This window comes from Thalassophryne amazonica, chromosome 7 (genome assembly GCF_902500255.1).
Source record: "Thalassophryne amazonica chromosome 7, fThaAma1.1, whole genome shotgun sequence".
Lineage (NCBI taxonomy): Eukaryota > Metazoa > Chordata > Actinopteri > Batrachoidiformes > Batrachoididae > Thalassophryne > Thalassophryne amazonica.
In genome coordinates, this window is record NC_047109.1 from 9,160,823 (window position 1) to 9,175,574 (window position 14,752).

At 45.2% G+C, this 14,752-nt stretch overlaps 2 protein-coding genes across 4 annotated transcripts in view; one reads left to right on the forward strand and one right to left on the reverse strand.

Annotated features, from left to right (window-relative positions):
* oxr1a (oxidation resistance 1a) overlaps positions 1-3,727 on the forward strand; it is a 668,289-nt gene extending 664,562 nt beyond the window's left edge. For all 3 annotated transcript variants that reach the window (XM_034173809.1, XM_034173811.1, XM_034173810.1), the window contains one exon: positions 1,850-3,727. In XM_034173809.1, coding sequence (XP_034029700.1) covers positions 1,850-1,985 — 136 coding nt within the window. In that variant the 3' untranslated portion in view covers positions 1,986-3,727. The remainder of the gene's footprint in view (positions 1-1,849) is intronic.
* Positions 3,728-14,003: 10,276 nt separating this feature from the next.
* The window catches only part of sqlea (squalene epoxidase a), a 48,863-nt gene continuing 48,114 nt past the window's right edge, over positions 14,004-14,752 (reverse strand). The window contains exon 14 of the mRNA XM_034173491.1: positions 14,004-14,207. Coding sequence (XP_034029382.1) covers positions 14,015-14,207 — 193 coding nt within the window. The 3' untranslated portion in view covers positions 14,004-14,014. The remainder of the gene's footprint in view (positions 14,208-14,752) is intronic.

Consider the following 14,752-nt stretch of genomic DNA (forward strand, 5'->3'; position numbering starts at 1 on the left):
GTTTCTTGCTTGCAATAAGACAAGAGTCCCAGTTAGTGACTTTAATCCACACAAAAGTGACTCACAATTGACATTTTTAAATGGCTTTGAGAGGGGTTAAGCAGCAGACTTGCCGCTTCTGAAAAGCAGCGAAGCAATGAACCAACGAAGCAGCGGATCAGAGCACTGCTTCGTTGTTTCAACTTTCAAAGTGGAGCCGTTACAGAAGCAGCTGATTACAGACCCGCTGCAGGGTCTGCAGTCAACGTAAAGAAATTATCATTTTCCCGACAAAACACCCTCAAAAACAAACAAAAAAGGGAATTGTTAAGCAAAAAGGCTATTGATGTCGGTGGATCGAATCACTTCTTAATGGTTCTTGATACCCATCCCTTGCGCCTCACAGATTGAAAACCACTGCTTTAAAGACATAAATGGGGCCTAACAAGTACTCCATCAACAATGACCCCAAAAATATTACCAAATATTCTCCTAATGTACCCTGGCGATCAAATTTATGTCGGTGAATTGACGCTAGCATGTTGGGTGAAACACAAAGTCAGGGTGCTCTGTGACATCATGAAAGGACTTCCCTCCGTTTCACCAGGATTTACTGCAATCAACAACCTTAATCCACCTTGCTGCTGTCATTGGGGTGGATTTCTCATTATTTATGGATTCAAGGTGGAAAAAGCATTTCATTACAGCTTCTCTGGCCAGCGAGCCGGCTCTTGCCATGTTGTTTACATGCTACTAGGATGTGAAAGCTTAGCCGTGATTGGTCCAGATGGATCACATGGGGTTCCGCTTCTCAGTGAAAATATTTTTTTTTCTCGCATTTATGTCTCTTGGTTGTGTAGACATTTTGAGTTGAACTTTGTGAAATGTGCTTTTGTATATTTTTAACAAAATTATTGCGTAAAGATCATTTTGACTGATTTTGCGGGAACGGAATGTAAAGGATTTGTCACACAATCGCCTGTTATGCATCACAACTAGAACTAGTAATTTGTCCAGAATCTTGAGTGTTTCAATCGTTTCCTATGAAAAAACCAGGAGTCTTCTTTCTTCCTGAATCATTTTAGTTGCTACTCTGAGATACTTGGTGATGGTGTAACAGCTACTTTGATTGGTTTAAGAAAATTGAAACGTCGCTGCTGGTAGAGAATTAACTTCTTCTTTTGGCTGCTCCCATTAGGGGGCGCCACAGTGGTTCATCAGTCTCTATCTCACCCTGTCACACAGACAGCCTGCCTTACCTCCCTCACCACATCCACAAACCTCATGTTTGACCTGTCTCTTTCTTCTCCTCCTGCCTGGCAGCTCCATCCTCAGCGTCCTTCTCCTCATATACCCTGCATCCCTCCTCTGTGCACACCTGAACCCTCTCACTCAGTCTCTCTCTCCAAACTCTACAGCCTGTCCCTCTGATCCTGCCCACCCTCCTTACTCCTGATGAGAATAGCAGCAGCTTTAGCTCTTCCTCCTCCACCTCCTGTCTTTTTGTCAGCACCATAGCCTCCAGAAATCCACAGGAGGTCTCACTACCATCTTGTAAACATGACCTTTCATTCTTGAAGATACAAACGGACAAAACTAAGGACTTAGGAGTTGATACAGTGTTTGCTTAATCTATATTTGAATAGCTATAACCTGTGCAAATATGTTGCCAGTTTGTTCCACTCAGCAACCAGTTTCTAAACCTTTGTTTTTATGTTTTCTATCCCTTTTGGTATCTTCAAAACAATAAAGCATTGTCATGAACCTCCCAATATATGCTGCAAAAATGTGTATTTGATCTCTCATTTAAAAGTATGAAGGTCAGCTGGAAAACTTTGCCTCCAACCCGACTTGTTTTTCTGTCTTCTAGTGGCGAGTTTGGCCTTTGGCTGGACGGAGACCTTTACCATGGCAGGAGTCACTCCTGTAAGACGTTTGGGAATCCTAGCCTCTCCAAAAAGGAGGATTTCTATGTGCAGGACATAGAGATCTGGGCATTTGAATAACAAAACGGAGCTCTACAGGGAAAAAGAAACAGAAGTCCTTCAAACGGAGGAGCCTTCCTCAGAACTATGGCAACGTCCCAACCCACACTGCACATCACCAGGGCTGCTCAGGCCCCCGAGCCAGCTATCGGATGCTTGTTGTGCGTTACTACTGCAGTTATTATGGAGCTTTTTTCCTCCTTTTTGTGAAAAGTTACCTTTGTGTGTATCTTGTTACAGCTGTGTGCAGCGTCTTTGCGGAGCAGGGGAGTGAGAAAATCAGTAAGCTGAGGAAGCAATAGTGAGTCAAAGGAGGACAAACGTTAAACGGTCTACGAGGGCTACTCTCAGCGAAAGACAGCGGCTGAGGTTTGGGACCGCAGTGCGAAGGCAGAACTACCTTAATGGAACAGACTGTGTATCCAAGCGAGCCAGAATCTCAACCAGCCCCCAGAAATCTCAAAATCCCCCCCCCCCCCAAAAAAACTTTGTTCATTCAGTAAGATGTCGCTCAACTGTTAGCATCGACCAAGAGACGCTCGGTCTGACGAATAGTAACAACACAGAAGCCGAACACATTCCGTTACTCACGGTGAAAGCAGCGTGTGGGGAAAATACATGTTTGCTGTAGCAGCAGGCTGTGATGACACAAAGCGCGGTTGGGGGTGGGGTCTCTTAACCGAAGAGTTTTTCGGGTTATCTTCAGGGGCTAACGTGTAGAGTGTTGTGTATTGTCGTCCTCCTGTTGTTCACCGTCATAGCACACTATCCAAAAAGCACACCGCTATAATCAGACCACCCATCGTCGTACCGTTCTGTTCAGTGGATGTACGTGTGAGTCCGGCTAATGGCAGCGCCTCCAGCAGGCCGCCGGCTGTACTGTTCGTAGACAGTAAACGTATTGCAATAGATTTGTGGAATATGCAAATAACTGTCTCGTGACCTCAAATAACGTGGGCAGCGGCGCTTTTGTCACCGCCTGCCGCTCTTTGGAGAGAGAAACTTGTGAAGCTTTTACGTCTTGATACACAATTGCTTTTCTGAAAAGCCTGAGATGTGTTTAACTGTTTTACATGCATATATGACAATTATATACTGGTATATATGATTATATCTGGAGTTATATAATCATATATATATTTAGCTGTTAAGTGTGACAGTGATCTATTTGTGCTGAGATTTCAGCTGTTACAATACGATGTATATTACCCTGTAAATTAATGTTAAAATAATAGAATTGTTCATATATATATATATATATATATATATATATATATATAAAGTGAGGATTGGTGGTTTGCTTCTACCACTTTAATCTGGTGTGAAGACATTAAAGCCAGGTTCTTAGATTCTCCTAGCAGTAGCTGTACAGTATTTTATTTTTTTTTATCTCCCCCCCCCAAAAAAAAAAACATAGAGATGTTAACTGTTAGCAAGCTTGCTGCTAAAATCAAAAAGGGTCTCAATCTTTGCATTTCTAAAATGCCGGGTTGCTTCCTGGTGGGAAGGATGGGCGGGGGGGCCGGAGGTGTTCAGCAGAGTTCAAGTTCTGGCGTCCTGTCAGGTAGGTATCTAAGCAGACTTCAGGTATTTGGTACTTTTTCCACCCAGGCATGGCCTCCGCCCCCCCCTTTCGTCTTCCACACCAGTATTTGTGTCCTTGTGGCAAGAATAAAAAGGATCATTCTTCCAATTATTTCACCGGAAATACAATGTATCAGTGATGTATAAACAATAAAGCTGAATTAATTGTTGTAAACTGGGACCTGTTTCATTCTGTGTTCAACTTTCCCTTTTAAAGAAGAGCTGTTTGTTGTTTATGTGTTGACTTTTAAAACTCATTTTTAATGATTTGTGGCTTTTTTTAATACCTGAAATATAGCTGGATGAAAACGTTCAGAACCATTTCTTTGTTATTAGTGGGCGCCCTCTAGTGGATATATGAGGAGATGATTTTCTCACTGGGTGAGAAGAACACAATTTTAATGATGTTGGGGGGGCGCATGTGCTGTTGGCGCACCTTTTTGGGGGGGGGGGCAGCGTTCAGGTATTTTGTCGTGGATGTTTCAAAACTATGCACAAGAATGATCCATTTCTTTTCTGGTGAAATTATTAAATAGCTTATCAGATTTCATCAGCTTTTGTGACGTCAGGCTAATATATTTTGGTTTCAGGATTATAGTTTTGTCCAAATTTTTCAAACAGATTACAGAATCCAAAACATCACATAGAGATAATGTACTGCTCACAGTATGTACAGAGCAGCAGCAGTCACAAAGGCACAAAAGTTTCAAACTGGAAAGATTTACTTCTTATGCTGAATTTAAATGTGTGACTGTCAAAGGTGCTTCAGATTCAAAACAAACTAAATCTGGAACTCAATTTTATTTCCAGAGCATTTTAATTAATTGCTTAAGCTCATCTCCCCCTCTAGCTGCCACCTTATCGTGGTGGGGGAATTGCGTACCCGGATGATCCTAGGAGCTATGTTGTCGGGGGCTTTGTGCCCCTTGTAGGGTCTCCCAAGGCAAACAGGTCCTAGGTGACGGGTCAGACTAAGGGCAGTTCAGACGCTCCCATGACCAGAAAAAAAAAAAATCAAGGACCGAGACGTCGCCCGGTATGCCGGAGCCGGGGCCCCACCCTGGAGCCAGGCCTGGGGTTGGGGCTTGCGCGCGAGCGCCTGGTGGTCGGGCCTTAGCCCATGGGACCCAGCCAGGCTCAGCCTGAAAGAGCGACGTGGGCCCGCCCAGAGGACTGGGTGGCGGTCGAGGGCGGGTGGCCCGGCGGCCCGGTCCGCGCTCACATCCCCTGGCTGTTGGGACGTGGAATGTCACCTCACTGGGGGGCAAGGAGCCTGAGCTTGTGCGGGAGGTTGAGAGATACCGACTAGAGATAGTCGGGCTCACCTCCACGCACAGCTTGGGCTCTGGTACCCAACTCCTGGAGAGGGGCTGGACGCTCCACTTTTCTAGCGTTGCCCACGGGGAGAGGCGGAGAGCTGGGGTCGCATTGCTTATTGCTCCCCAGCTCAGTCGCCATGTGTTGGAGTTCACTCCGGTGAACGAGAGGGTCGCGTCCCTGCGCCTTCGGGTCAGGGACAGGTCTCTCACTGTTGTCTCGGCCTACAGGCCGAGTGGCAGTGCAGAGTACCCAACCTTCTTGGAGTCCCTGGGAGGGGTACTATATAGCGCTCCGACTGCGCTCCATTGTTCTCCTGGGGGATTTCAACACACACGTGGGCTGCGACAGTGAGACCTGGAGGGGGGTGATCGGGAAGAACGGCCTCCCCAGTCTGAACCCGAGTGGTGTTCAGTTGTTGGACTTACGTGCTAGTCACAGTTTGTCCATCACGAACACCATGTTCGAGCCCAAGGGTGTCCATAAGTGTACATGGCACCAGGACACCCTGAGCCGGAGGTTGATGATCGACTTTGTAGTTGTATCATCTGACCTTCGGCCACGTGTCTCAGACACTCGAGTGAAGAAAGGGGCTGAGCTGTCGACCGATCACCACCTGGTGATGAGTTGGATCCGCTGGGAGTGGAGGAAGCCGGTCAGACCTGGCAGGCCCAAACGTATCGTGAGGGTCTGCTGGGAACCCCTGGCGGAACCCTCTGTCAACGAGGTCTTAAACTCCCACCTCCAGGAGCACTTCTCCCAGATCCCGGGGGAGGTTGGAGACATGGAGTCCAAGGGGACCATGTTCTCCACCTCAATTGTCGATGCAGCCGCTCGTAGCTGTGGTCGCAAGGTCTCTGGTGCCTGTCACGGTGGCAATCCCCGAACCCGGTGGTGGACGCCGGAAGTAAGGGATGCTGTCAAGCTGAAGAAGGAGTCCTACTTGTCTTTGTTGGTAGGTGGGACCCCGGAGGCAGGTGACAGGTACCGGCAGGCCAAGCGTGCCGCAGCCCGTGCGGTCGCAGAGACAAAAACTTGGGTTTGGGAGGAGTTTGAGGAGGCCATGGAGGAGGACTATCGGTCAGCCTCGAAGAAATTCTGGCAAACTGTCTGACGCCTCAGGAGGCGGAAGCAGCTCTCCACCAGCACTGTCTACAGTGCAGGTGGGGAGCTGTTGACCCTGACTGGGGATGTTGTCAGGCGGTGGAAGGAATGCTTCCAGGATCTCCTCAATCCCATCGTCACGTCTTCCGAAGAGGAAGCAGAGACTGGGGACTCAGAGGCAGACTCATCCATTACCCAGGCCGAAGTCACCGAGGTGGTTAGAAAACTCCTCGGTGGCAAGGCTCCTGAGGTGGATGAAATCCGTCCTGAGTACCTTAAATCTTTGGATGTTGTGGGACTGTCTTGGCTAACACGCCTCTGCAACATCGCGTGGCGGTTGGGGACAGTGCCTCTGGATTGGCAGACCGGGGTGGTGGTCCCTCTGTTTAAGAAGGGGGACCGGAGGGTGTGTTCCAACTACAGGGGGATCACACTCCTCAGCCTCCCGGGTAAGGTCTATTCCAGAGTACTGGAGAGGAGAATTCGACCGATAGTCGAACCTCGGATTCAGGAGGAGCAGTGAGGTTTTCGTCCTGGTCGCGGCACACTGGACCAGCTCCACACGCTATCCGGTCCCTGTACGACTGCAGCAGGAGCTTGGTTCGCATTGCCGGTAGTAAGTCAAACCTGTTTCCAGTGCACGTTGGCCTCCGCCAGGGCTGCCCTTTGTCACCGGTTCTGTTCATTATCTTTATGGACAGAATTTCTAGGAGCAGCCAGGGTGTAGAGGGGGTCTGGTTTGGGAACCACAGAATCTCTGCTGTTTGCGGACGATATGGTTCTGTTGGCTTCGTCAAATCAGGACCTTCAGCGTGCACTGGGGCGGTTTGCAGCCGAGTGTGAAGCGTCTGGAATGAAAATCAGCGCCTCCAAATCCGAGGCCATGGTTCTCGACCGGAAAAAGGTGCCTTGCCCTCTTCAGGTAGGTGGAGTGTCCTTGCCTCAAGTGGAGGAGTTTAAGTATCTCGGGGTCTTGTTCACGAGTGAGGGACGGATGGAGCGTGAGATCGATAGACGAATCAGTGCGGCATCTGCAGTGATGCGGTCGCTGTATCGGACGGTCATGATGAAGAGAGAGCTCAGTAGGGGGGCAAAGCTCTCGATTTACCGATCGATCTACGTTCCAATCCTCACCTATGGTCATGAGATTTGGCTCATGACCGAAAGAACGAGATCGCGAGTACAAGCGGCCGAGATGAGTTCCTCCGCAGGGTGGCTGGGTGCTCCCTTAGAGATAGGGTGGGGAGCTCGGAGTCGAGCCGCTGCTCCTCCACGTTGAAAGGAGCCAGTTGAGGTGGCTCGGGCATCTTTTTCGGATGCCACCTGGTCACCTCGCTGGAGAGGTGTTCCGGGCATGTCCCATCGGGGGAAGACCCAGTACACGCTGAAGGGACTACGTCTCTCAGCTGGCTTGGGAACGCCTTGGTGTTCCCCCGGAGGAGCTGGGGGAGGTGTGTGTGGATCGGAAGGTCTGGGCGGCTTTGCTTGAGCTGCTGCCCCTGTGACCCGACTCCGGATAAAGCGGAAAAAAATGGATGGATGGATGGGCTTAAGCTCATCAAGTGCCCATTATAAAAGCCATAAAATGGTTATTAAAACAACTTGGCACCCATTAAAATAAGTTTAAAAAAAAACCCAAAAAACATATCACTGCACCTGTTCTCTCCCCCCAAAAAAAACCCTAAATCTAAATACCCGCGTTCAGGTATTGTGGTCATATGCTCTTGCTTGCCTCTACTGGTGGTTGGCTCTCACTCTGCGGTATTGTATCACTTCCTGTTCCGGAGCACAGCAGTGTTTTTCTGTATCTGTTAGCTGTTTAATCTGCGCAGTTAGATTGATCTAGTTATCTAGATTACGATTTGTTTCCCAGTGTAATCTTTACGTGCCTTAACTAAAGCACTCCTTCTGCTGAATCACCTCTAAATTATTTACACATTATTCACTTTGCGTGTTTTTAGGAATCCGCTAGCTTAGCGTAGCTACTAGCTCTTAGCCGATTTAGCATGGCGGCTTCTCCTGTCTCTCCCGCACTTTTCTGCTCTGGGTGTGAAATGTTTAGTTATTCCTCGGCCTCCTTTAGCAGTAACGGTACTTGTAATAAGTGTAGCTTATTCGTAGCTTTGGAGGCCAGGCTGGGCGAATTGGAGACTCAGCTCCGCACCGTGGAAAATTCTACAGCTAGCCAGGCCCCTGTAGTCGGTGCGGACCAAGGTAGCTTAGCCGCCGTTAGTTTCCCCCCTGGCAGATCCCGAGCAGCCGGGAAAGCAGGCTGACTGGGTGACTGTGAGGAGGAAGCGTAGCCTTAAACAGAAGCCCCGTGTACACCGCCAACCCGTTCACATCTCTAACCGTTTTTCCCCACTCGACGACACACCCGCCGAGGATCAAACTCTGGTTATTGGCGACTCTGTTTTGCGAAATGTGAAGTTAGCGACACCAGCAACCATAGTCAATTGTCTTCCGGGGGCCAGAGCAGGCGACATTGAAGGAAATTTGAAACTGCTGGCTAAGGCTAAGCGTAAATTTGGTAAGATTGTAATTCACGTCGGCAGTAATGACACCCGGTTACGCCAATCGGAGGTCACTAAAATTAACATTAAATCGGTGTGTAACTTTGCAAAAACAATGTCGGACTCTGTAGTTTTCTCTGGGCCCCTCCCCAATCAGACCGGGAGTGACATGTTTAGCCGCATGTTCTCCTTGAATTGCTGTCTGTCTGAGTGGTGTCCAAAAAATGAGGTGGGCTTCATAGATAATTGGCAAAGCTTCTGGGGAAAACCTGGTCTTGTTAGGAGAGACGGCATCCATCCCACTTTGGATGGAGCAGCTCTCATTTCTAGAAATCTGGCCAATTTTCTTAAATCCTCCAAACCGTGACTATCCAGGGTTGGGACCAGGAGGCAGAGTTGTAGTCTTACACACCTCTCTGCAGCTTCTCTCCCCCTGCCATCCCCTCATTACCCCATCCCCGTAGAGACGGTGCCTGCTCCCAGACTACCAATAACCAGCAAAAATCTATTTAAGCATAAAAATTCAAAACGAAAAAATAATATAGCACCTTCAACTGCACCACAGACTAAAACAGTTAAATGTGGTCTATTAAACATTAGGTCTCTCTCTTCTAAGTCCCTGTTGGTAAATTATATAATAATTGATCAACATATTGATTTATTCTGCCTTACAGAAACCTGGTTACAGCAGGATGAATATGTTAGTTTAAATGAGTCAACACCCCCGAGTCACACTAACTGTCAGAATGCTCGTAGCACGGGCCGGGGCGGAGGATTAGCAGCAATCTTCCATTCCAGCTTATTAATTAATCAAAAACCCAGACAGAGCTTTAATTAATTTGAAAGCTTGACTCTTAGTCTTGTCCATCCAAATTGGAAGTCCCAAAAAACAGTTTTATTTGTTATTATCTATCGTCCACCTGGTCGTTACTGAGTTTCTCTGTGAATTTTCAGACCTTTTGTCTGACTTAGTGCTTAGCTCAGATAAGATAATTATAGTGGGCGATTTTAACATCCACACATGCTGAGAATGACAGCCTCAACACTGCATTTAATCTATTATTAGACTATTGGCTTTGCTCAAAAAGTAAATGAGTCCACCCACCACTTTAATCATATCTTAGATCTTGTTCTGACTTATGGTATGGAAATAGAAGACTTAACAGTATTCCCTGAAAACTCCCTTCTGTCTGATCATTTCTTAATAACATTTACATTTACTCTGATGGACTACCCAGCAGTGGGGAATAAGTTTCATTACACTAGAAGTCTTTCAGAAAGCGCTGTAACTAGGTTTAAGGATATGATTCCTTCTTTATGTTCTCTAATGCCATATACCAACACAGTGCAGAGTAGCTACCTAAACTCTGTAAGTGAGATAGAGTATCTCGTCAATAGTTTTACATCCTCATTGAAGAAAACTTTGGATGCTGTAGCTCCTCTAAAAAAGAGAGCTTTAAATCAGAAGTGCCTGACTCCGTGGTATAACTCACAAACTCGTAGCTTAAAGCAGATAACCCGTAAGTTGGAGATGAAATGGCGTCTCACTAATTTAGAAGATCTTCACTTAGCTTGGAAAAAGAGTCTGTTGCTCTATAAAAAAGCCCTCCGTAAAGCTAGGACATCTTTCTACTCATCACTAATTGAAGAAAATAAGAACAACCCCAGGTTTCTTTTCAGCACTGTAGCCAAGCTGGCAAAGAGTCAGAGCTCTATTGAGCTGAGTATTCCATTAACTTTAACTAGTAATGACTTCATGACTTTCTTTGCTAACAAAATTTTAACTATTAGAGAAAAAATTACTCATAACCATCCCAAAGACGTATCGTTATCTTTGGCTGCTTTCAGTGATGCCGGTATTTGGTTAGACTCTTTCTCTCCGATTGTTCTGTCTGAGTTATTTTCATTAGTTACTTCATCCAAACCATCAACATGTTTATTAGACCCCATTCCTACCAGGCTGCTCAAGGAAGCCCTACCATTATTTAATGCTTCGATCTTAAATATGATCAATCTATCTTTGTTAGTTGGCTATGTACCACAGGCTTTTAAGGTGGCAGTAATTAAACCATTACTTAAAAAGCCATCACTTGACCCAGCTATCTTAGCTAATTATAGGCCAATCTCCAACCTTCCTTTTCTCTCAAAAATTCTTGAAAGGGTAGTTGTAAAACAGCTAACTGATCATCTGCAGAGGAATGGTCTATTTGAAGAGTTTCAGTCAGGTTTTAGAATTCATCATAGTACAGAAACAGCATTAGTGAAGGTTACAAATGATCTTCTTATGGCCTCGGACAGTGGACTCATCTCTGTGCTTGTTCTGTTAGACCTTAGTGCTGCTTTTGATACTGTTGACCATAAAATTTTATTACAGAGATTAGAGCATGCCATAGGTATTAAAGGCACTGCGCTGCGGTGGTTTGAATCATATTTGTCTAATAGATTACAATTTGTTCATGTAAATGGGGAATCTTCTTCACAGACTAAAGTTAATTATGGAGTTCCACAAGGTTCTGTGCTAGGACCAATTTTATTCACTTTATACATGCTTCCCTTAGGCAGTATTATTAGACGGTATTGCTTAAATTTTCATTGTTACGCAGATGATACCCAGCTTTATCTATCCATGAAGCCAGAGGACACACACCAATTAGCTAAACTGCAGGATTGTCTTACAGACATAAAGACATGGATGACCTCTAATTTCCTGCTTTTAAACTCAGATAAAACTGAAGTTATTGTACTTGGCCCCACAAATCTTAGAAACATGGTGTCTAACCAGATCCTTACTCTGGATGGCATTACCCTGACCTCTAGTAATACTGTGAGAAATCTTGGAGTCATTTTTGATCAGGATATGTCATTCAAAGCGCATATTAAACAAATATGTAGGACTGCTTTTTTGCATTTACGCAATATCTCTAAAATCAGAAAGGTCTTGTCTCAGAGTGATGCTGAAAAACTAATTCATGCATTTATTTCCTCTAGGCTGGACTATTGTAATTCATTATTATCAGGTTGTCCTAAAAGTTCCCTAAAAAGCCTTCAGTTGGTTCAGAATGCTGCAGCTAGAGTACTGACGGGGACTAGCAGGAGAGAGCATATCTCACCCGTGTTGGCCTCTCTTCATTGGCTTCCTGTTAATTCTAGAATAGAATTTAAAATTCTTCTTCTTACTTATAAGGTTTTGAATAATCAGGTCCCATCTTATCTTAGGGACCTCGTAGTACCATATCACCCCTTACCAAAAATAGTATTAAGTATATAAAAAGTAAACTGGAAGTATACTTGAAACATACTTGCATGTACTATTTTTTGGTAAGGGACCCCAATAGAGCGCTTCGCTCTCAGACTGCAGGCTTACTTGTAGTTCCTAGGGTTTGTAAGAGTAGAATGGGAGGCAGAGCCTTCAGCTTTCAGGCTCCTCTCCTGTGGAACCAGCTCCCAATTCAGATCAGGGAGACAGACACCCTCTCTACTTTTAAGATTAGGCTTAAAACTTTCCTTTTTGCTAAAGCTTATAGTTAGGGCTGGATCGGGTGACCCTGAACCATCCCTTAGTTATGCTGCTATAGACATAGACTGCTGGGGGGTTCCCATGATGCACTGTTTCTTTCTCTTTTTGCTCTGTATGCACCACTCTGCATTTAATCATTAGTGATCGATCTCTGCTCCCCTCCACAGCATGTCTTTTTCCTGGTTCTCTCCCTCAGCCCCAACCAGTCCCAGCAGAAGACTGCCCCTCCCTGAGCCTGGTTCTGCTGGAGGTTTCTTCCTGTTAAAAGGGAGTTTTTCCTTCCCACTGTAGCCAAGTGCTTGTTCACAGGGGGTCGTTTTGACCGTTGGGGTTTTACGTAATTATTGTATGGCCTTGCCTTACAATATAAAGCGCCTTGGGGCAGCTGTTTGTTGTGATTTGGCGCTATATAAAAAATTGATTGAAAGACGTGCGGACGGATTGCAGCGTCGGCTCGCAGCCGCCGCGACGCTCCGCCACAGGAAAAACACCTCTGTTGGAAGCCTTAAGGACAAGTTGGAACATGTCCAGCTGTTAAACAATTTCTCATATACTCACTCCACTGAAAGCCATCAAAAGCCGCCTGGATTTTACAAATGGTTATCAACACGGAGGTGTTTTTCCTGTGCCGCCGCACCGCGTCGGCTGCGTCCCGACGCGCAGACCCGTCCGCACGTCTTTCATTAAAAAAATCTCCTTTAACAGTGGTATATCCGGATAAAATGCTGAAACCGACTTCTTCTGAAACTTCTCTGTTCTCTCACGACATCCTGGATCAACAGAGCCTGAAATGTGGAGGTTTTCAGCTTGAAACAGGCTGACGACGGCGCCTGAGAGCGCTGCGCGACGTCTCGCACCGTGGGAAGTCCTTAAAGCGACAGTATCACCTCAAAATCTCTCATCAGCCGTTAAAATTTTCACTGAAAACCAGCTTAATTTTTCGAACCATGTCCACTTCGATGTGTCTCACAGGTTTAGAAAAAATTTTGATCAAACAAAGCGCCAGTCTCTCAGCAACTGCTCAGACAAAGGAATTCCGATGAGGGGCTGGACGACTCCTCCCACAAGGAGTGCTCACAGGCGAATGACGTCACCGACAGGCGTGGAAAAACTCACGCATGCGCATGAGGGTTCAAGCATGTCTGACGTAAAAACATATGAATGAAATCCATATAGTTTTTGAAAAAAATAACAAGGACCTATACTTTGACAGCCCTCATATATATATAGATAGATAGATATATACTGTAGTTGTGCTCAAAAGTTTACATACCGTAAGAGATGTTTTTTTTTTTTTGTTTTTTTGAGTGGGGGGGGGGGGGGGGGGTGGTTTTGGCCATTTTTCAGAGAATATGAATGATAAAACTTTTTTTCACTCATGGTTAGCGGTTGTGTGAAGCCATTTATTGTCAAACAACTGTGTTTACAACTTTTAAATCATAATAAAAATAGAAACGACCAAAATTACCCTGATCAAAGGTTTAGATCCTCCTGGGCTTAATACCTTGTGTTGCCCCCTTTAACATCACTGACAGCTTGGAGTCTTTTGTGGTCGAGGCTCTCTGATGGTAAAGCTGCCACTGAATATGTCTTGGACATACAGTTATGAAGAAATACAAACAATATGACACTCTATGGTAAATCTGCATGGAGTAGGCAGTTCTCAAAAACTGAGTGACTGTGCAAGAAGAGTGAAGAAAGACACCCAGACAACCCAGAAGAAGTTACAGGCTTTTTTGGCTGTGACTGGACAAATTGTGCACAATGCAAATTTTGCATTTTACATCACCAGCTTCAACATGAAGTGGTACAGAGGAGGATTTCCTTAAAAAAAAAAAAAAAAAGTTTAGCTACAAATTGCCAGAAGGTACATCTGAGATTTAAGCCTAGATTTGACCTGTTCTGGTGAAAGAATATCCTTCTCTGCTCTACTCCACTATGAAGCTAAGAGTGGTGATACAAAATTTGTACTGTAATAAAAGTACTGTACATGTAGGGCTGCAGGTACTGAACTCTCAGACCACCAGGTGCTTGAGTTCAGAGTAGATGAGGGGAAACATGACTGTACAGGCTCGGTACAGGATGGCTGCACTTTTTAAAACTGCTCCAGGTTTGTTTCTCCACGACGTGGACGTGATCGTGAAGTAGACGGCGTACAGGGCCACGGCGAAGAAGTGCCCAAGCAGGGTCAAAGGTTGGGGTGACAACCTGGAAAGAAGTCACTGATTTAGTTTTTCACAAATACAAATTCCTTCCATTAATAACACCACACCTGATCTTTCCAACCGACTGATAAATGTACACATGTATTCATATTTTTAAAATATTTTTCATTTTGGCTGAATGCCCAAATTAATGTCAAATTTTTTTACATGGTTGCTTGTTTCTCTTTGGAGATCTGGCAACATTGCAAACACTGCACTTTATGTTCATCATGTTTATCATCTTCACAAAACTTTTTAGCAAACAAACTCAAATCATTCAAAATCCATTCCAGGATATTCATTTAATTGTTTGATTTTTTCTTTTTTTTGAACAGTTATTTAACCACGCCTACCTACTGTAAACCAGATATTGAAATGGCTAATATTTTGTTTGGCAGCATTGAAGTGTTTTAAATGATATTAATTTTTGTTGAATTAATTACCATTTCCTTAGAGCAGGGTTAGTCAATGTGTGGCCCCCGGGCCACATTTGGCTCACTTTGTTTTGATCTCTCTTCAAATGAATAAAATTCTGTTAAAAGGAAAAGA